A 21,657-nucleotide genomic window follows, 5' to 3' on the forward strand; every position below is an offset into this window, starting at 1 on the left:
ATGATCAGGAATTGTTGCGTATTTAAAGCGAAAGTTATTATTGCTCGTCAAATTGACGGAATCATCACGTTAATCGGAGGTTTCAAAATTTAAGATTTAAGACAATTATCATACGAACATGGTAGAATCAATTTATATAATGATGACAACAAATACTACTCGGTTAATGTTTTTCGGAATGTTTCACGGAATGATAGTATGTTTTGCCGAACTTCCATAAAAATGGCTCTAATAGTGATGATTTTGTGGCTGTGAGGCTGATGATGGATGAATGTGATCTCTACAGACACTGTGAGCTTAGCGCAGCTAAAAGGTGGACATGTAAACAATGCACATAGACTTTTAAAGTATTCGGAACTGCGTTTTCCGACGATTTATTCCTCTGCGAATACCCTTTTTACTGATTCGAATGTATTTACTATGCATTGTCACAATTTTTTGTAAAGTTTGTTTAGTAATAAATGTTTAACCTATTTCTTTTTATTCATGTTATAAATGTTCATTTTATTTGTTATGATTTGGCTAGTAGTACATTTCCGAGGTGTTACACTCTTACCGTCTAAGTTTCTGCATTCCAGAGCATCATACCTTCAAATCGTCGTCGCATCTTATGCCATCGACATCAAGCGAGCCCTTGGAATCACACCCAACGCAATCACGTCCGCTATCATCGTAGAAAAAAGTTACCTTGTAGAAAAATCTATATTTATTCCGGTGTTGCGATACGGTAAACTAGAGACGAGGTTGCAGTTTGCTTAAAAAAAAACTCTTTATATAGTCTATAGACAGGTAAATAAATTCCAGATAACAAAAAAATCTTTGGTCAGCATTGACTGCAATTGTATATTTCCTACTACTGTCCTTCTAAAGTTCAATCCATTCATTCGTATCTAATTTTTTGAGGCAAAAAAAATATCTATGTTCGATGTTCTATCAGGGAGCGTTAAAAATCCCTTTAGCTTTAACTTGAAGGATACCATTATAGAAGACACAATATGACTAGTTTATGTTAAACTAGGCTCTCCAGACCTTCTCTTTGTGTTCTACTTCTAGCGTTCTTTATGATGAAGTGAACAAGCGCAGGGGCCCTCAAAGGGACCTCGGCCTGAGTTTGTTACTTCATACTCGTATGTATTAGATTCCGATGCAAATGTCGGTCACTGGTGCCTGGCCATTCTACCCCACACTTGTCGCGGAATCATAGTGTGTTCTTTCTTGTCTGAATTAAATAATTCATATGACGTTCAAGATTTGGCGGAATCAGTTAACATAATAATGCGGATGGCGCATTAGTGGAAAAAGTTGCGCCGGAAAAGCTTCTTACATTCCCGACCGTGAAAATTGGATTTTTGATAATTGAAGTCCACTTAGAAATTTCTGGACAGGATAGAAGTAATAAAACTGATCCGAAAAATCAGAAGAATTGAAGATAGACAAAAAAGTGATTTTCATGCAACTCTTGAGGGTTATGTAAACGATCATCAGGCTAGAACAAGTAGTCAGTAAAAATTAAGCTGATCAAGAGGAAGTGGTAGTCATATAGTGAAATGGTGTTGTTAGCTTTCGGGTTTAATGCAAGATGTTCGCGTCGTACATCGTCGGTAATCTACGAGTGATCTCTGTTCGGGCATCTCCCTGTGATCTCTTCCCTCTCTTCCCTGTGATCTAATCTCCCATAAAACTGAGCTGAGCTATAGTACTAAACCTTATAGGCTAACCGTTACATGCTAATGTTGTAAAACTTGGATCGGTAAAAGAATGTGTATCAACTAAGACGACTATTAACCTCGGTAAAAATTCTGTGGATTTGTACAATGACAGTTTAAATTCGTGACTCAATTATTCTACAAGAACACATTTCCCACGATTCTATAAGTGGTTTAAATACATAAACAAAACGAACTCACCGCCTGGTCCCGTCCGCTGCGACTAGAATAGACATCCTCCGCAATGTCATGGGTTTTGTAAACATTATTGTCTATCGTCGTCGGTGATGCTGCCTCTGTGACGTCAGTGCCTGCTTCCAACGCGTCTACCTTCTCTTGATTATGAACGTCTTCGTAGTCGTTTGCGAAGTTCTTTAAGCCTTGCGCTTCGGGTACTTCCTCACCAGCTGTCGTGGTCTCCATTAATTGGTTGACAGTCGTATCTGTTGCGTTTTCTGTGTCGTAATATACTTCTGATGTTTCCACACTTCTAGTTTGACTTTCAGTCATATTTCCTTCACTATCAGAAGGTGTTTCAGCTCTACTCTCCTGTGTACTATTGTTGTCTACTTCCACCATCACGTCAAAATCATTTTCACTATCAACGGCATAGTTCTGTTGCACCTCACCATCACTGAAGCCACACCCTATCACACTCACTATCACTAACACAATTGTCAATTTGTCTTTCCTCGTGTACGCTGCCATTTTGTATTCACGATTGTTCAGCACGTACGCATCTCTTTGTTTACCTGGAATGATAAAATGCCACATAAAATCGTGCGACGGGTCAAAGACGAAATGTCAATGTTAAAAACACTTTGTAGTTGAAATGTGACCTTATATAGTAGTTTTTATCAATTGTGTGTGGTTTTAAAACCCTTTGCTGTCTTTTATGAGCATGTTTAAACGAAAAGCAGTCAGAAATTAAATGTTACTTTTATATCTTTTTTAAATACAAGTTTTTTTACAGTGTTCACTGAGATGTGTTGGTACTTATAAATTTATTCATAATATTCACTTCGGTTCATTTATATTAATAACCGTAAGGACACGAAACCAGTCGACGTCTTACAGCTCAAATGATAATATTGGTCGAGAGGATTTAAGTGGGTACTAATCCCACAAAACATTGTGTAAAAAAGTAACGTAAATACAAGGTTAAGTAAAATATACAATCTTATTCATTTATTGATGTCATTATATATTTTAAATTACTAATGTATGTCAAGAAAAGAATGTCAGATGAGTCCAATTTGATTGAAACTAGAATCAATTTCAGCTCTCCTATATTGACATTATTCAATTCAGAATTATTTGATACACTAGCTATGGCAATTCGTTCCCGAACCTTATTATTTCTCATGAACCTTTTACAATGTAGTATGATTTTTTGATTTTAGCTTGACCGGAACCGCTGTACCGCATTTATATTACGCGGTAAATCGGTTGCGGGTGTATTACTTTTTTACATTTTTTTACTGTATTATTTTATCAAAGCGGAAGATATATAGCAAATGTGTGTGATAATGCATTCTAAAAATTGTTCAAAGTAATTTCTCTTGTATGTAATATTTGCATATAGAGTCGATATTTATCACACACTATTTTGACGAAAAATGAGCCATGGTAGACAGTAGCCGAGGACTGAGTTTTGCGATCGTAGGTCGCGGGCTCGATTCTTGGGAGACAATTTTATATAATTTACACTTTGTAAAGGATGTTATATAGGATTGTCACTGCTCACAAATAAGTTTTCAGAAAATTGGCAGCGCCCTATGCATACCATAACACTGCAATACTGCGCAATACTCGCAATACTGCGATCGTCAACCCGCCTGCCAAGCGTGGCGATTGTTATATTCTACCGATAGATATCTTTGTAGGAGTTCTGTGCCTTGTAGTGGACGTCTATGGGAATGTGGGACTTTCTTATGATATCTGAAGTTTGCTTCTACTGCCTAAAATATGGTACAAGTTCGGATAACAGTTATGGCATGTTTACACCAAATTCGAAATAACCTTTAAATTGGATAAGTATAAAAGTGTAAACCAATGGAGGCCACTAGCGGTATTTCGAAAAAAGAATATTTTTAAAATTACCATTAATGTATTATTGTTATTACCGTATTATTTATTTTTTTAATTCTCATTCCTACCCACCTAAAAAAAGAAAGATAAAACATGCGCCGTAAATTTTTAAATTGCGAACTTTCGTGAGTAAAGGTTGACAACCGCTGGTGTAAACAAAAAATACATTGGGGCTTCGCGGCATGGATTGATATTTCACATATATTTGATTTAATTACGCATGCCTTGCACGAGTCAACAAATATTTTGATGGTTCCGTATGTTATTTATATATAAACAACAGCGATTGCTTGGAGTTTCTTTGCGAGATCGAATAAGAAATGAAGAGATCCGCAGAAGAACCAAGATCGTAGCATGAGAAGCCGCCTGCTAGGTGGACTGACGAAATAGTTCGGAAACCAGGAGCGGGAGACAGGTCATCACAGCGATCTTTGAGGAATGCCTAAGCCTTGCAGTGGGCGTTTTCCGGCTGATACTGTGATGATAATGATGAAGACAATTTTTTATTATATTGATTTCATCATCATAAAGCCGAAGAAATTCACTGCTCGATGTAGGAAAATACAAAGTTTACACTGTTATATATGCTTCTGTCAATGTTAAACACGTTGTAGATGTAGATGAAATATGTTAACTAATCCGATCCTGTTGGATCCTGTTGGAATTCTGTGGGATAATGTCCAGTATTGGACCTTCAACAGCTGAAATGTTGATGTATATTATTTTTATTCATCGTGTTATCTTTTTTAAGAAATTTGAATATAAACGTATTAAATAATTTAATCTTGAATTTCTTTAATTGTTCCAGGTAAGGCGTATGATCCGCAGTCCGACTTGGTGTAAATATTTCAAAATAATTTCTTTAACCGCGATCAAGCGTTACGAAGTTTCTTAGTTCATTGCAAATGAACGAAGAAATAAAGAAAAGTTTGTTATACCTTACACATCGTAAATTAAAATGTGTAGTTGTAAATATAAAGTAATATCGAATAGATTACATGATGCCGAAACAAATTTATACACAGTACAGAAATAATTCGTAGAAAAATTTTCACGTTATAAGACTAATAATTAGTTATATTAAGAACACGTTTTTCTGAGTGACAACTTTGTTATAATTTCGGATTGTTATGTTTATACTTTTAGTTTCTTAATTGCCTATTCCACAAGATTATAGAGCTACCGAAACCGGTGTACCTCACGCTAGAAATGCGCAGAAAGGCGATACTCCCCCCGTCTCGTCACGCGCTTACCTAAGGCGCGGTACTGCGGGTTCGATGGCACTATAATAATATTGATTAATAAGACGGAATGTCATTTTTTGATTTTGTTTGACGTCAAATATTTGACGGAAGATTTTGTATGTGATTGTATGAGAAAGGAAAACTACTGTTACTGTTTTCCTAACAAATTAGATTTTATGTAAACGTCGAGAATTTTCAACTTTTTGATCGTCTTACTTATATTTACCTTATGTATAGATACAAATGTAAAGTGGTTTACGTGTTTTCTATGGAACTCTGTTCACCGCAAACGCGATGTGACCGTGAAGACATTTTATCGTATAATACTTGACCCTAAAATTTCTGTTTGCACTACAACACATGTTCACATATGGTCAAAATGGCCAAGGTGATATGCCAGCATAACTCCATATACAGTGAATAGGATTCCTTCAAATTTGTAAATGAAATGTCAAATGTGTTGCTAATCGCGAAAGTCGATCCGATAAACTCGGCAATTTTTTTTCATATTTTAACTTAGCTTGAATGTAGGTTCTTAGGGAGATAAATATATAAATAAGTGAATAGTGAAAGGTATACGTTATCTTCGCAGCGAGATGGAATGTGACATGAGGAGATCTGTAGAAGAATCAAGGTGAAGGAGGTAGATTGAGGAATAGGTGGGGCTCATCGCTGGTCCAATCGAAGGCTGTTGTGGCCGAAACGTTCTCGAATGGCGACCACGAGATGGTAAATGTGGCGCGTGTCGCGGGTAGATTAGATGTACCGACGACGTAGACAAGCTCGCGGGAAATCAAGAGAGCCTATCTGTTTATATGATGATACTAGCTAATCCCGCAAACGTTGTTTTGCAAAAAAAAAAATTTTAATTTTCAATTTAAAAATAAGGGTTGATCGTAGAGGGGTGAAAATTTAGGGTTGTATGTATTTTTGTATGTTGTATCATAAAAAAATAAAAACAAAAAATTTCGTCAAAAAAATAAAAAAAAATTAAGGGTGAACAACCCTTATCACTTAGGGGTATGAAAAATAGATAGTAGGCCGATTCTCAGACCTACTAAATACGCATATAAAATTTGGTAAAAATCGGTCAAGCCGTTTCAGAGGAGTTCAAGTTCGAACACCGTGACACGAGAATTTTATATATTAGATATCATTTCAGCAAAAATCACAGAATAAAGTTTTAAAACACCGTTCGCTATCCGTCAAGCATATGATGTAAATCAGTACAAAAAGCGTGTTTAGATTTGTTCAAATATAGTTTTTCTTTGATTTTTATAGAGAGGTTACATACAATAACTTGGAGGAAAATCGTTAAAATAACACTTCTTTTACTATATAACACCTCGGAGTTGTGAACATTTATCCAGAGGTGTAAAACATTTAACGTTGATCAATCCCGATAGATTAGGACGTCAACCTGAGTCGAAAGCTGCGTCTGTGGGGCTGTAGTCTATATTCTAAAACCTTAAAGCTTCAGCGGTCTTTGCGCGCTGTGGCCAGTCAACTGTCACTTTATAATATATCGATTAATTTTATTCTTCCTCGAATATTCACTGTCCTGATTGGAATGTTTTAACTATGTTTTGTTGGCCAGAAAATTGAGGAGGCAACTATCGCTTCATGTTAGAGGAAGAGAAAAGAAAATCCTTCCTCAAGTAAGAAGGTAGCCAAAACTGCAATAGAGAGAAATAAAACTTAATTATGCGCACAAATATTGTCAGATAGGAAATTAAATAGTAAGTAAGAACTAGGAAAGAAATTAAATTAAATTGAAAATATAATTATTGCATTAAGTAGAATAAAAGATAAAAACCGTGATAAATATAGGTAAATAATAGAACGTAAAAAAAATGTAAATAAATATAGTATGTAGTGTTTGAAGAGGGATGTATGGCGAATAGAACGAAAGAGAAAGTTTGAGAAAATTGCGGAATGAAATAAGTAAAAATACAGATTATGTGATGAATGAAATAAAAAAAGGTAATAAAAACGTAGCGTGAAAAAATCAATAAAGAAACTAAACGACTCTGTCCTTCTCAAATATAGGGATACGAGGGGTCCCCAATAGCGGGACCCGTTAAAAAAAAACTGTTTTGTCATTAAAAGGGATTGAAATAAGTTTCGCTTATTAAAACGCGCGTTTTTGTCTAAGAGACAACTGTCAATTAGTCTGAAGAATTCTGTATTGTACTGTTTCGATGACATTAGTGCTGTTAGCCTTAAGGCTTTTAAGCTTCGTCTGACACGAGTTGACGGAGCGAAAGGGTCCGTGAACAATAGAAGTTGTAGTAAGTCGTATGTTAAGTTTTATTGTCAAATAGTCACATATTAAAGCTTCTCTTAATGCTACTGATATATATCGTCGCAAATGTATAATTACATGGCCATTGACCTTTATCGTACCCCAATAAACTGCATACATAGCCGAATTTTCGAACACGCAATACGGAATACATAATGCATATTTATACTCGGGCATCAAAAAAAAAATATCGGATAAAAAATATTCAAACTCGATTTCAACACGCATCGAGCGCACGTGCTTAGGGTCCGAGGTTCGATTGCGGTGGAAAAAAATCAGTTATTATCAACACTGGTTCCGTACTCGTTTTTAAAAGTAATATGTAAGTGTTTGATATCGCATGTCTGTGATTAGTCAAGTATTTTTAAACCTTTCGTTACCAGCGCCGGAGTTAGTTAGCATCTACCTGGTAATGTGGGCTTGTGTGTAGATCCCTGTTTTAAGATTTATCACAGCCAAATAAATTACTAACAATTATCCTAACGTATATTTTTTTGAAATCTTTAAATGTGTAAGACAAATGAGAAAATTCGTACATCAGCTTACCGCCATGCAATGTGCACACTTCGCGGCGTGCTATCCAGTTCAGTAGCGCCATTTCGGCGAAACGGACTGCGGTATGGATAGGATTGGGGTATGGCGCAATTTTAGAAGAAGTTGAGTTCTCAGATCTGGACGCGTTCGTAGCTTTATTTAAAAATGATAAACATCCGTTGTAGAGAAGCTCTATGGGGCTGTGGTTTTTACCAACTATATTCTTGTATGGTACTTTTCTTGTCACATGTCATCACTACCAGTGATCCTTGGTGAAAAAAGGGATATATAAAATATGTTAAAGTTGATTTATTGCGCAATAAATATATAAACGTGAAATACAATACTAAGAGACGTTTCTAAATTCAATGAAACATCTTATGTATTGTAGTACGAGTCGACCCTCCCAAGAAAGTTCTCGAGTTAAGATACAACTGAGATGTAAGTTAGTGTTTAAATAAATGCTAACAGTCTAAAATCTAAAATAGTCTAATAGTAAACAAAATAGCTTGATGGTTTCATTAAGTTATTTTTTTGTTATTTATTGAGAAATCTTTAAAAGTAGTTACACAATACAAGACGACATACACTACAAAGGGTCATCACAAGTTTTTTGCTTTAAGCACGACTTAGGTTTTATGTAAGGATAAAAGGATGTAAATCCTTTATCGAAGAAAGTTACTCAACAAGTTTGATATCATATATAGAATGTAAAACAAAGTCTGATATAAATAAATAAATCGTTCTTAAAATTCGAGAACCAAAGGAATCTTTTATGTATTTGCGCTTCGATGCACATTGATTGAACCTGAAACCGTCAAATTGTATTTCTTCGACTTATTTATAGAATAACGCATAGTGCGCAACAAAATTGAGTTGTATCGGTAGTTACTGCGACCATTAGGAACAGAGAGTGGCTTAAGAAAAAGGTTCTCATTAATAAGTGTAGTCTGTTTATAAAGCAAACAGCGTATAAAAAGATAAATAGATTAAAAATGTAAATAGAAACAAAACTGTGATAGAAAATAATTATAGAATAAGTAACAATGTAAAATAAAAATACAAATCGATAAATGTAAAATGAAAAAAGGAAGAATGATAGACAAACAGAGCAAAAGGGTAAGAAAGTAGAAATGTAGCATGAAAGATAGAAAACGGACCGAAAGAGAATGTGAAGAATGAAAGAAGAGAGAGAAAATAAAAGATAATGTGAAAAAAAATTAAATGCTAATAAAGTCCCTATCCCACCACAAATAGGGGTAATGAGAAAAAAAAGTGTAGTCTGTTTAAATCGTTGATACCGTGTGATTAGATGCGAATCTGTTATAGCACCCTTAGAGACTTTACGCAAAGATAACTTTGCAAGAGCTGAAATATTTTTAAACTTAAATCTGTAAGTTATTTGACGTCCAAAATAGATTGGATAGGGCACCGTAATCTCTTTCGCAGAAGAGTCTCGTCTCACATTAAAGCTATCAGGTGGATTTCTCACATTGTCTACTTCCGAGGAAAGCTTGTATTCATATAGAAATATCGGAAAGCTAGCAATATTGGTTATGGTTTGCTGTACCGGCTCGCGGTACCCTAAAACAGCCGAAAAAGCAAGTGCTCTGACATAACGACCGGTGACTCACAGTCCGGCCCTTTAAGTTATTTCAAGTAATGATGAAACCGAAGACAGGATCCGCCGCACTCGTGCCTGCCCGCGGCGTTGTTTGTATTTTATCAAAAATACTGAATCTCTTATGTAGTATCTGGGTAGAGATCGGAAAGGTAGGCTGGGACTCGTGGTGGCAGTTGGAAAGTAAACAGACTTTCCAGATACATATATCATCATCACCAGCATCATCATCTCAACAGCCTCCCTTTAAAACCGCTACGATGACTGCTCTTGCGCTGCTCGAATCCAGCGACGATGAAATAAAAAAGAGCATGTCTTCCCAATCCCGGCCCGCCCGCCACGCTGATGTAATTAAGCGTAACAAAACCGTGTAAGAGGAGACTGTAATATATTTTGTAATATTGTATAAAATAACATAAAATGGAATAATTACGGGAAAGAAAACTGGAAATAGTCGATGGAAAATGTGAGTAATTAAATTTTCAAGAAATGTGGCGCGGGATGGGAAGCGATGCGTGAATATCATGTAAATGGATGCTGCAAGAGTGATAGAAAGTATGAAAAATTAAAAAGGGGAGAAAGAAAGAAATTGTCATGTATAAGAGAGAGAGAGAGAGAGGGTGAAAATAGGAAGATTTATATCTCTGTCCCAAAAATAAGATATGGGAACGAGAAGCTCCCAGTAAAGAGGGCCACAAATTAAAAAAAATCTCTGACACTATGTAGCAGTGTTTTATGTTATGACCCACCTAAGCCTTTCTTAAATTATAACGCCTCCTTAAGTAAGATACATATTTTTTTTTATATAAAAGCAAAAGGGTTAAAATCGTGTCGAGTTCATTTTCGAATTCAATCATATTGCCCCATTTGGGGCGTGGGCCCTATAGTAAGAAACATTGCTATAAAACGTTTTTTTACTGTTTACGAGTGACTGTAAACAATTAATGTATTTACACAATACAAAACGATGCAATTTGGTAATATTTTTTGTATTAAAATTCATGAATCATTCTCTATTATAGCACGTTAAGTTATAAGGTGGTCAACTTTTCCGTCGAGTTTGTTTGGTTACTCGTTAAATTGATTTTACGGGCATATTAGCTATCAGATCTAAACTACAGTAGGAATGGATTACAGAAAAATTAAATTTAATGGTTCGCTAATGGTGATGATGGTGGCGAAACGGTGATCTGTAACTCGATGATGTGGATTTTTAATTTAATAATCCGAAACTGCGCTTACGTATTTTGTAATAAAAAATGATGTCTCAATGCCCCAGCAATTGCACTAGTTTAAAACCAAGTTAAATCAAATCAGTTAGGTTTTTGTTACTAAACTGTAAAGCGAAAGTTATAAACAACGTAATGGACAGTACAGTTTAGTACAGATGTTAAATAAGAAAACTGGAAATTTTAATTTAACCAGATAATAGCAACTGGCTAAATCGAGGTTCGGTCCTCTCGAGACGAGTGCCAACCCAGATCGAGGCACCCTCGTGGGGGACCTGGAGCCTAGTTACTTCATGCGACTTCTCAGAGAAGCCTAAAGTTTCACCACCTTAAAAGAGGTTTTAGGCTGAGCGCCCTTTGTCACTTAAGCAGGAGTGCAAGTCAGGTCTATAAAGAAAATCAAAATTGCTCATTAGCTGGAAATAAAAAAAAATTGCAGGGAAATTTTTAAAACCTTTTACGCGGTATTTACTTACAAAATGAGGGTCCCTAATCGTTCAAATACGCGGAAATTTGCTGATTATAATTTTTTTTAAAATTCTTTAGCATCAAGCTTTAAGAGATGAGGAAATCTTGATTTTTTGGACATGTATTATTTAATTGATTTTATATATAAATAATTATAATTTTATAATTGGGAGTTTATCAATATTTTTTTAAGTCTTATAATGTATATTGTTTAATGACTCAATCATGTAAGAATACAGATATAAAAATTTGTAAAATTTCATTTAAAAAGAGCAACTGTTAAGTTTCTGGCCGGCTCTTCGCAGATCAGCAGTTCGAGTCTGTGGTATATTACCACTAGAATGTTAAAATAATCAACGTATAAATTGCCTGCTTAAAAGATAATTTTAATACTGAATTTATAGTTTCCTGTACGGGGTTTTCAAAAACAGTAAGGGCTTAATTGTCAAGAACAGTGTTTCTTATATTATTTTATTAACTTTGTTGTAATTAAATTCATATTAGTTTTAATTAAATTTAACGAAAAACACCTCCTACCAACTCTGGTTTGAAAGTATTCATTTACGCTAGTACCAGGCTATCAGAGATGCGAGGAGCTTGTTTATTATGAACAATAATTGTATTTTTCAAGTACGTCGGTCGTCATTTTAATTGGATTTTTGTTTACTACACATATTTTAAATTTCTTGTGAAAATTGACGTCGGTTTTATAAACAGGATAATTTATTTTACGGAAATTTAAAGAATGCTTTCTTTACCGCAAGTACCAAGCTGTCAGAGATGTTAAGAGCTTGATTACTTCGAACACTACGCAGTAATTATGTGCGGAGTAAAACAGTCTTCCGTGTTGATTAATACGCAAACAGCATCCTGCAGACGACACTCATTATATCCTGGTATGAAAATGTTGTCGGCCAGTTTTATTTATTCATTTAAGATTTTAACGTCATAAAAGCGGGGTTTGGTTTGAGGATAAATTTATTTCTTCAATAATTTCGTTTCCGTACTAGGTTTACAGAAATAAAAGATGGTTCTCGGATATACTTATAAGATGCCCCTCCCTGATCTTAATGCTTTTAACATGTGTATATATATATATATATAAGCTTGTTAAAGTCGTTAGAAGACGCTGGATGCCGGTCTTATTGGAAACCTAAAGACGAGACCTATGTCCAATTGTGGACCTACGTCTGAAATTATGATGATGAATGAGAAGATTTAAAATCAGACGGTGTTTTGGAGAGTGTGTTTCGGAATTACACCAAATAAAACGCCCATCCCCTTTCTTAAAATTCCTTCCACCCTAAGCGTTTTGCTAATACTCTTATAGTGCGAACAGCTAAGGACTGGAAAAACCAAGCGGCTTTATTGTTTCTATACTATTATAACTTAGAAGTCTTCAAGACAAGAGTGAATGGGTTTCTTCCGTGCAATCATGTACCGTCGTAGACCTCATCATAGCTTGACAGAGGCCAAATGCTTCACCTCTAAAGGATAAAAAAGGATATATATAGTTTTTACTTGGACATACATGATCTTCGACATGGTAGCTTAGAACGTGGACGTTAAAAGTGATTGTTCATAATAGATGCTTTGGAAATGTGGTGTTACAGAAGAAATGCTCATGATGATGCCGCTACAGAGCATGGAGTTGTACTTGCAACGCTGTATCAGATCATGATTAGGAGTTGCATCACTGTCTCGTTTTAATTTTACATCGAAATTTCTTGTTTCAATCAGGTAGTACTTGAAGTTGTCTACCTGTTTTTTGTGCAAGTAAGTAAGCAGTGGTAGTAAACTTGAGTTCGTACGTCGCGGATTCGTGCAATAATACTACACTGCGATCACCAACCGCCTGTCAAGCGTGGCCACTATAGTATATGCCCCTTATAGAGAACTTGGAGGCATAATAAGCCTTGTAGTGGGATTCTATGGACTAAAATGACGGAGGTAGGATAATCCAGGATATTTAAATATATTATCAAATAACGTATGACGTGTTTATTCATCTCCCTTCCTATTAATCAGGTTTTTAAACAGATTTTTTTAGTGTAATAAGGCATACTTGTACTCGTTCCTCGTTTCGTAAAAATTTATTCTCTTGGCGTCGGCAGCGCTAATTTGGATTACTTGGCTTGTCGCCGGCCGCTTTTGACATTATCGGAAAATTATGAATTGTAAAGTTTTAATCAACTCATCGCTAGTTTTCATGCGTTCTGAACCCCTTACATTCATGAAATGTCGAAGATATATATACGTATATAGATACAAAATTTGTTTGTTTTATATATTTGTTTATTTCCATTCTATTTGTTATCCAGTATTTTTTTTTCAACTCCAATAAAAAAAACGAAAAAAGTCTTCTTCCGAATCGGCCAAATCGTCCAGAACCGAGTCCGGCGTCGTGGAGTTTTTTCATAAGCGATCAAAATGTTTTTTAATAAATTTTCCAGTGATCGTAAAATAAAAACCTTACTTTTATAATTAGACGGTGTAAACCTATTAGCTCATATAAAATTATGTTTTACTAACACTTTAGTAACACCTGCATGTATGAACCAAAAATTTGAGATTTTGACAAGTATCAAATTGCATTGTGCCCGTGTAGTATATTACATACCATACCTAGTTCTCCATGATAACGCATTTACCCCAAAATTTATCTAACGCCACAGTTTGACGAAATTAACACGTTGAACGCAAGACTAAAAACCATGTTTAGTTCATTGGGCCGCGACGGACACCATGTGTCCGCATGCCCTCGATCACTTCAGAAGCCTCTAGGGAGCCAACGGACAGTGTTTCGACTGTTTTTACCAAGGCATGTGACCCGCGCGGCCCCGCACAAAAATAATGGGTAAATCGTTGTTTCCGTAAGTCGCCCATTATTTTTAATGGTTTTACTGACAATATTTGCAAAAATACACTTTGGCGATTTTCGATTTAATGGTGTGGCCCCAGGGGACAGTATGCTGTCGGACACATGGTGTCCGCAAAGGCGTTCAACGTGTTAATAGGCGACAAAATTATACCTATATAAGCCTCTTACAGCCAACGATATTATGATATTAAACAGTTCATTAATAACATCGCTTTTTGTATGGCGTGAACAAAAAATGGGAAAATCTAAGCCGTGTAAAGTGTACACCAAACAGTGTATATGCGAAGCACGTATGTGCTTCACATTTCAACTTGAACTGCGTGCTTTACAACAGTTTTAGGATCATAAATTAAGCGACGCTCTATTCGACTGGATGGCTTAGTGCTTGCGGTCGACATTACTGTGTCCACACGCTCTAGATAGTCTAGGACAGGAGTACGAAAGCTATTTTTAAACTTGTTTTTTCATTATGTATTTTTGAATTTGTTTATTTGGGTCAAAATTAAGGAAGGAGCTTAAATTGAAATTTAAGCACCTTCCCGTTGTCAGATAGTTGGACCCGTACGGAATTTATTTGTTTATTTATTTGGGTCAAAATTAGAAATTGAAATTTAAGCACCTTCCCGTTGTCAGATTGATCTGAAATTTGGTACACACATTTAATTTAGATGACAATACAATATAATAAAAATCAATAACATTATAAATCTAAGATGGCCGCCGAAACAAAATGGCTGATTACATATTTTTCATTTGTATCAAATAAAAGGGCTACACTAGTAAAACACGATAATTATGTCAGAATTTAAAATTCAAGATGGAGGCCGTTCCAATATGGCGGACTAGGTACATATTTTTCCACAACCACCACAATATGGGTATCAAATAAAACCGTTTAAAAAACCGTTTAACTTAAAAGTTTTTTAAATGTATTTATTTGAATGCAGGACATGTATATATATTTCGAGTTGCACAGATATTTAATTACGCACTTCATAAATATTTTTCTCTTATTCAAGAGATCGTATTGTAATCTATAATAACGTTCCTAAAACTTTTGTATATTGCAATGTATGTATAATAATGAAAGATTCTAAGTGGCGGCACAAGCCGGTGGACCATATGTGGGCAGACCCCCCATAAGGTGGAGTTGAGGTCACGGGAAGTGCAGGACCGCTCACCGTGGCGACCTTTGATGGAGGCCTATACCTTGCAGTGGGCGTCCATCGGCTGAAAAGAACGATATTTTGTTTGTCCGCAAAAGCACAAAATATTTTAAGAAATCGTAATAGACACGCTGTTTATACAAGGAATAAAAAAAAGCTGTATACTCCCAATTTTTTTGAATTCATAAATTAAATAAATCGTCTAGAGCACAAGGTGTACGTGTATACAATAAAATTCCACAAACCGTATCAGATCAAACAATGGAGGGATTTAAAACTAATGTTAATAATAGTTTATTGTAAAAAAAGTATTTTACTGTATTCAACAATACTGATCTGTTGTTAATGTGTGGAATTAAATGTTATCGATGCTAATATAGGAAGCTAATTATTGTCAAGCACTATTCTCATAATTATATTTGTAAAGAGCAACTGTTCAGTTTCTAGCTGGTTCTTCTCAGCAGAACTGCTTTCCAAGCCGGCGGCAGCTTCTTGTAGGGACAACAATGCCTACATATTATGTTGATCGACGATTCGAAAGTGCTTGTAACAGCCTAGAATAAAGAATATTTTGATTTTCGATCACAATTTTTTTTTACATTTTCTGTGTACAAAGTTAAAAATTATTTAAGATGTAGGATGACAGCTATACATAAGTCCTTCTTCATAGCTTTCCAATAAGACTCGCTAGAAGCGAGCTGCATTAGCTTCTTTCAACAATCAATCAATAAGCGTATAGAGGCTTTCGAAATGTGGACATATAGACGCATGCTGTCCATAAGCACGAAACGAATCGGCCATATACGCGCACTAATGCTCACAGTAAAACGAAGGAAAATCGCTTACTTAGGACACGTTCTTCGACACCAACGATACAATCTCCTTCAACTTATCATGATGGGAAAGGTCGCTGGTAAAAGGAAGGTTGGTAGGAGAAAGAAGTCGTGGCTTCGTAACATTAGAGAGTGGACCGGAATCGCCAGCGCTGCTGAGCTATTACGCAGAACCAAAAATAAGGAAGAGAGCTGGAAGCTGATAGCCAACCTCCACTAGTTGGAGAGGCACTTCAAGAAGAAGAACAATCAATTGCCTGTAGTCTCCACTTCAGAACCTGAAGACTGCCACCACCACCACTGCCACGTTAAGTTGCAGCTCTACCGGCTTTTGTCGGATGCATTAGTTAGTTTACAAATGTTGTTACTGATTTATAAGTTTATCCGCCATTATCCTATGTTGTGGACACCAGAGGCTCTCCAGTGGACGTGCTAGCTCGCATATAATAAATAGATCAGTCAACTGAACGCCAGTCCGCGGTACAAGGACGCGGTCCGCGCGGAACATTGTAATGCACGGCGGCGGGAAACAGCTGTACATCTGTCCACTTAACATTCAGTGGCCGAACTTTTTGATCAGACACGAACGCGTGTTTGTTTTCCTCGTCGACTCTAGATACCTATAACTCATGCCTTCCTGGTACATTTCGATTGACTTCTGGTTTATTTATCGATTTTTTCGATTCAGGGGGATGTACGTCGTTGGACATGATACGTCTTTCCCAGGACTTTAAGAATATCATCTATCCATATTGTTGGTGGAGGTTCTTCGCTAAGTATGCTAGTCCGCGGTTTCTCCTCTAGAATCCTAAGATCCGAATGACCATTTAGTTTTTGCGCTAAATGGCCTGTCCACTGTTATTTCAAATAGCTAGTTCTTGTAATCAAAATATGGTTACAGGGTCAACCTACGGTACCAAATCTCGCTAAGAGCATTCGCTTTTACAGTATAGTAAGATTCAGAAAGCTTCGATTGTTAGATTTAAAAATTAAATGACAAAGATGGTTTATGTGCCAAGGGTTGTTACACTGTAAATTAGTTGAAAGAAGATAACGCTTCTTGGAAATGATATGTCAGCCTCCAGGCTTTATCTTTGTTAATTTATATTGTGATATGACATTCTTTACCAAAAATTAAAGATTAAAAAATGTAGTGGAACTACATTTCTGTTGCCTGTGTAGATACAAATTGACGCCAGTAAAAGATACATCGGACTTTGAATAAAGAATATTTGAATTTATAGGCACCGGAAGTGAGCTGTTCTAATACTTGACATCATAATTTTAAGCTTCATCACCATCATCATGATGTCCGCTATTAACACTTACTGCAAGGCATTGGCAGCCTCCAAAGTTCTCCGCAATGATTGGTCATGTCCCGTGGGGGGGGGGGGGGCTTTCCACGCTGCGTCTTCGGATTCGTGATCACCACTCAATAATCTCTCAGCCCATCGGTGGTGGGTTGACTGTTGCCCTACCGACTACCCATCCGTCGTAGACCTCATTTCCGACACGATCTTACAACAATGCTCCAATAACAACATATTTAGATGATAACGCTATAAAATGTTGACATTTAACGTCATCAAATCCCTGTGATAGTACACGTAGTGTTCTTTGATAAGAAGCTGACTCAAAGGGCTGTAACAAAGGCTTAGCCGCGGCGTGCGCGCCGACGGGTCAAGGTGGCGCACGTGACCGGTTCTACTTAATTCAAGGAATTGGCTCACTTATGTTGAACTTAACTTACGCGTAAGTCAAACTTAACAACAACTTACACTTTATTCGAACCTATCTTGCACTTAATTTGAACTCGGTTGATAGTTGAACTTAATACAAATTTGACTTGCGCATTTGCAGAAATACATCATTTCAGCTATAGGACGTCTGTTACTGTACATGGGCTACCCCCCAAACAAAATGCAGAAGTTATTAACACGTAACTCGATCTTAACTTGAACTAAGATAGATTTAATCTAATTTTAGATGACCTGCACACGGTCAAATTGAAAGCGTAAGAAAAGGACCAATATCTACAACTCAGAGTGTTTGGCACTAATCGGTGTAACATAACTCCTGAAGATGCCCCGTGGAGGGGTGAAACACGTGTTGAGTGATGATTTAACGGTGGCGGTTGTGTGATTCGCATTGTTTGCCGCGTGCGCGTTTGTCGGCGGGCTAGCGGGCGGTGCATTTCATTGCACGACTACCACTGCATGTGCGGAAGTGGCTAAATATTGGTCCTTTTCTTAACGGCGAACTTAGTCGAACTTAACTTGATCTCCTGCGGATCTTTTTAGTTTAGGTAGGAGAAAATTATGAATGTTAAAAATACTCAGCTATAAGGCTGGGTATAGGGTATGAAGACGGAGTTATGTAAGATTCCTTACACACTAAAAACATCATGGTACTCGACAACTGAGCTGTGCTGGCTCGGATAGCCCATTTCCACCTTCACACTACCCTGACACCCGGCTGGTGCCATCACGTTGGTTCAAGACTACGTTTATCCACCGTCCGCATTAGATTAGCTGAAACTGGTGGGAGTTTTTTTTTATTTCTGGTCCTCACTATTGGTATCTGGTACACCCCTGTCTTTTAAGGTATAGTCTTTTTATTCTATAAAATAATTTTTTCACATACTTGTTTTACCTCTCTTTCACTCTTTCTGTTCACAATTTTTCACATATTGAAATTTGCAAAAAAAAAATATTTATTAGATCTTTTTCGTTTAAAAAAATTTCTAAAATAAAAGTACCTTAAGTTACTCCTTATTATATAAGCTACCTGCTAGTGTAAGCCGCGTCAAAATCGTTCTAGCCATTTTAGAGATAAGCCGGAACAAACAGGCAAAATTTTATAACAAAATAATGTTTTGTTATATTTACCGTATAGATATTCATATGCACGTAGTAAAAGTCGATTATTTTAATATTACAAATAGACACTCCATTTATTTCTATGTATGGCAATACGATCTCTTGCGAAAGGAATAAAAATATTTAAGAAGTGCGTACGTAAATAACTGCGTAACCCAATTGCATAACTTGAATTGTGCTACGGATTCAACTTAATATCGTTATTATTGCGTATAACTTACGTAAAGGACTAAGTTATACCCGCGGTTTTGTTTACAAGCGTCTTTATCGTAACCATCAGGAATAAACTTGCTGGGACTGGCTGGAATGATTGTTTTTTTTTTTAAAAAAGGTTTTGTGTCAGTTATAAAATGCCAGTGTAAAGGCGGAAGGTAAACTCTCTAACTCCAGCCCCCCATTAGGAAGCTTCAGTCGCTAAACAAACCATGGAGAGAGCTATACTTGGGATTTTCGTTCGAGATAAAATTGTTAATGAGTTGATTCGTAGATCAATGAAAGTAAATGAAATAGCCCAGTGTTAAATGGCAGTGGACAGAATACATGACTCGTAGAGCAGACGCCTATTGGCGCCTGAAGGTTCTGAAGTTGAGACCGCGTACCAGCTATCGTGGCGTAGGACAGACGATCTTGTTAAGGAACGCTTACAACTTGTTCCTTAAAAATCTACAGCTGCTTTATACGACGATGAAATGAAAAAGGTGCGGTTACCACAGACTGCTAGATGAAGACCGGATCATATATATATACACCTATATATAAAGGCATATATATATCATAGTGTTGACACATAGTCATGTAAGCTGCATCATACACATAACATTCGCGAAATTGCGTATTAAATCAAATTGAATATTGTTGTATTCTTTCTCTAGCTCTTCCTCTCTCTCTTCATCTCTTCATTTCTCTCTCTTTCGTACTCATCATGCCCCGGACATTTCTGGAGCCGCTGCTCTTGCTAAGCGTCGCCATGTAGCTCGGTGTTTGGCGGCTTATTCCGCCAAAGCATTCATTAATTGAGTTCCAAGTGCCAATTTTGATGAGACCTTTCTATGTTGCTGGAGAGCGTCCACGAGATCCCTCGTCTTGCATATTGCCTTGCACCACCAAAAGTTCCATTGAATTGACAAATAAGCCAGGAGAGTGTAACATATTGTGATGAAAGAATATAAGGAGAGAAGGAAAATAAAAATAGCAACTTGAGAAAATTATTTAACGCAATAAAAAGACCCTGTACTTCCCTAGATAAGGACGAACGAGAGGTTTACAATAACGGATGCCATTTTAAGAAAAATAAAACGTCTCTTTTGTGTTTAGTTTTTTGGGGAACGAAATATGGGTTCGGTGCACCTAACATGTAATTCTGAGCTTCCGTCTCATTCTAAGAATCCTCAGCATCCAGGTACAGATTGAAAAGACCAGGCTTATCATGAAGCGAATCTTTGTGTTACGAAGTGTCCTATGGTCTTTCTAGATCTGTGTTTTTTTGTTATTGTATCATATGTGCGTATTAACATAAGAATTTTCGTTACATAATTTTATAAATGTTAAGTACATTTAATAGTATGTTAATTTATTTTGAAGATATTTTATTGTTTACATCTTTTGTTTACATGAGGTTAATTCCACGAGTAACATGAGAAGAAATACCTTAGACATGAGAAGAACGGGCGAAAGAAATAATATGAAGAAATAGTCTTTGTTTTATATATACGCCTGGAGGCGAACACGTCACTCCCAAGTTGTGCTGTGTCCCATGTTATAAAAATATTTTAACACGTTGAACGCCATGGCGGACACCATGAGTCCGACAGCATACTGTCCCCTGGGGCCACACCATTAACACCACGAAAATCGTCAAAAATCGCCAAGGTGTTTTTTTGCAAATATTGTCAGTAAAACCCTTAAAAATAATGGGCGACTTACGGAAACAGCGATTTACCCATTATTTTTCTGCGGGGCCGCGCGGGTCACATGCCTTGGTAAAAACAGTCGAAACACTGTCCGTTGGCTCCCTAGAGGCTTCTGAAGTGATCGAGGGCATGCGGACACATGGTGTCTGACGCGGCCTCTTGGACCCAACATGATGGCAGTCACATGGTGTCCGTCGCGGCTCACTGAAGTAAACATGGTTTTTACTCTGGCATTCAACGTATTAAGTGTAGTAATACTTAACACAAACATTTTTAATAGTTTTTAAATATCGCAATAGAAGCTTTCTGAATATTACAGAAGTGACGGATAAACTTTTTGTATCATACAAAATTCATGTTAGACGTCGGTAATAAGGATGAGTTTAAGAAAGCGGTAAACCCAAGTTTTTATATCATAAAATGACTAAACAAAGTGGGAAATCACCGACCTTATTAATTTGTGCTGCCTTAACTTTTTTACTCACGATTGATGGAATCCGGACATGAATGAAAATAACCCAATTACCACCAAAAGATTGGGAAGTTGAAGTGCAAGGCCAAGTGCAGAACGGATAGCTGATGGGGACTTAATATTGTGGAATGGAAATCACGCATTGGCAAGTGCGGCGTAGGTGTCTCACACACAAGGTGGACACTACCTTCTGCTTTCAACTAGTAACCTATAGAAATAGAGATGGTTCAGTAGTCGACGTCTTACATGTGGAATAATGACGATGGTGGTGTGGCCACACCAACATATAAACCCGACCTTCTAGTTTCACGATCTTTT

General features: G+C 36.7%; 2 protein-coding genes across 2 annotated transcripts in view; one reads left to right on the forward strand and one right to left on the reverse strand.

Annotated features, from left to right (window-relative positions):
• The window catches only part of PAPLA1 (Phosphatidic Acid Phospholipase A1), a 161,119-nt gene that overhangs the window by 64,159 nt on the left and 75,303 nt on the right, over positions 1-21,657 (forward strand). The gene's annotated exons all lie outside the window — the stretch shown is intronic.
• Positions 1-21,657, reverse strand: part of LOC137927223 (uncharacterized) — an 86,047-nt gene that overhangs the window by 58,539 nt on the left and 5,851 nt on the right. Inside the window, exon 2 of the mRNA XM_068771003.1 lies at positions 1,908-2,458. Within this exon, the coding sequence (XP_068627104.1) occupies positions 1,908-2,414 (507 nt within the window). The 5' untranslated portion in view covers positions 2,415-2,458. The remainder of the gene's footprint in view (positions 1-1,907; positions 2,459-21,657) is intronic.

The sequence above is a fragment of the Battus philenor genome, unplaced genomic scaffold, assembly GCF_028537555.1.
Source record: "Battus philenor isolate CCGP_79_NKW_IND1 unplaced genomic scaffold, ilBatPhil1.0.hap1 SCAF_30, whole genome shotgun sequence".
Lineage (NCBI taxonomy): Eukaryota > Metazoa > Arthropoda > Insecta > Lepidoptera > Papilionidae > Battus > Battus philenor.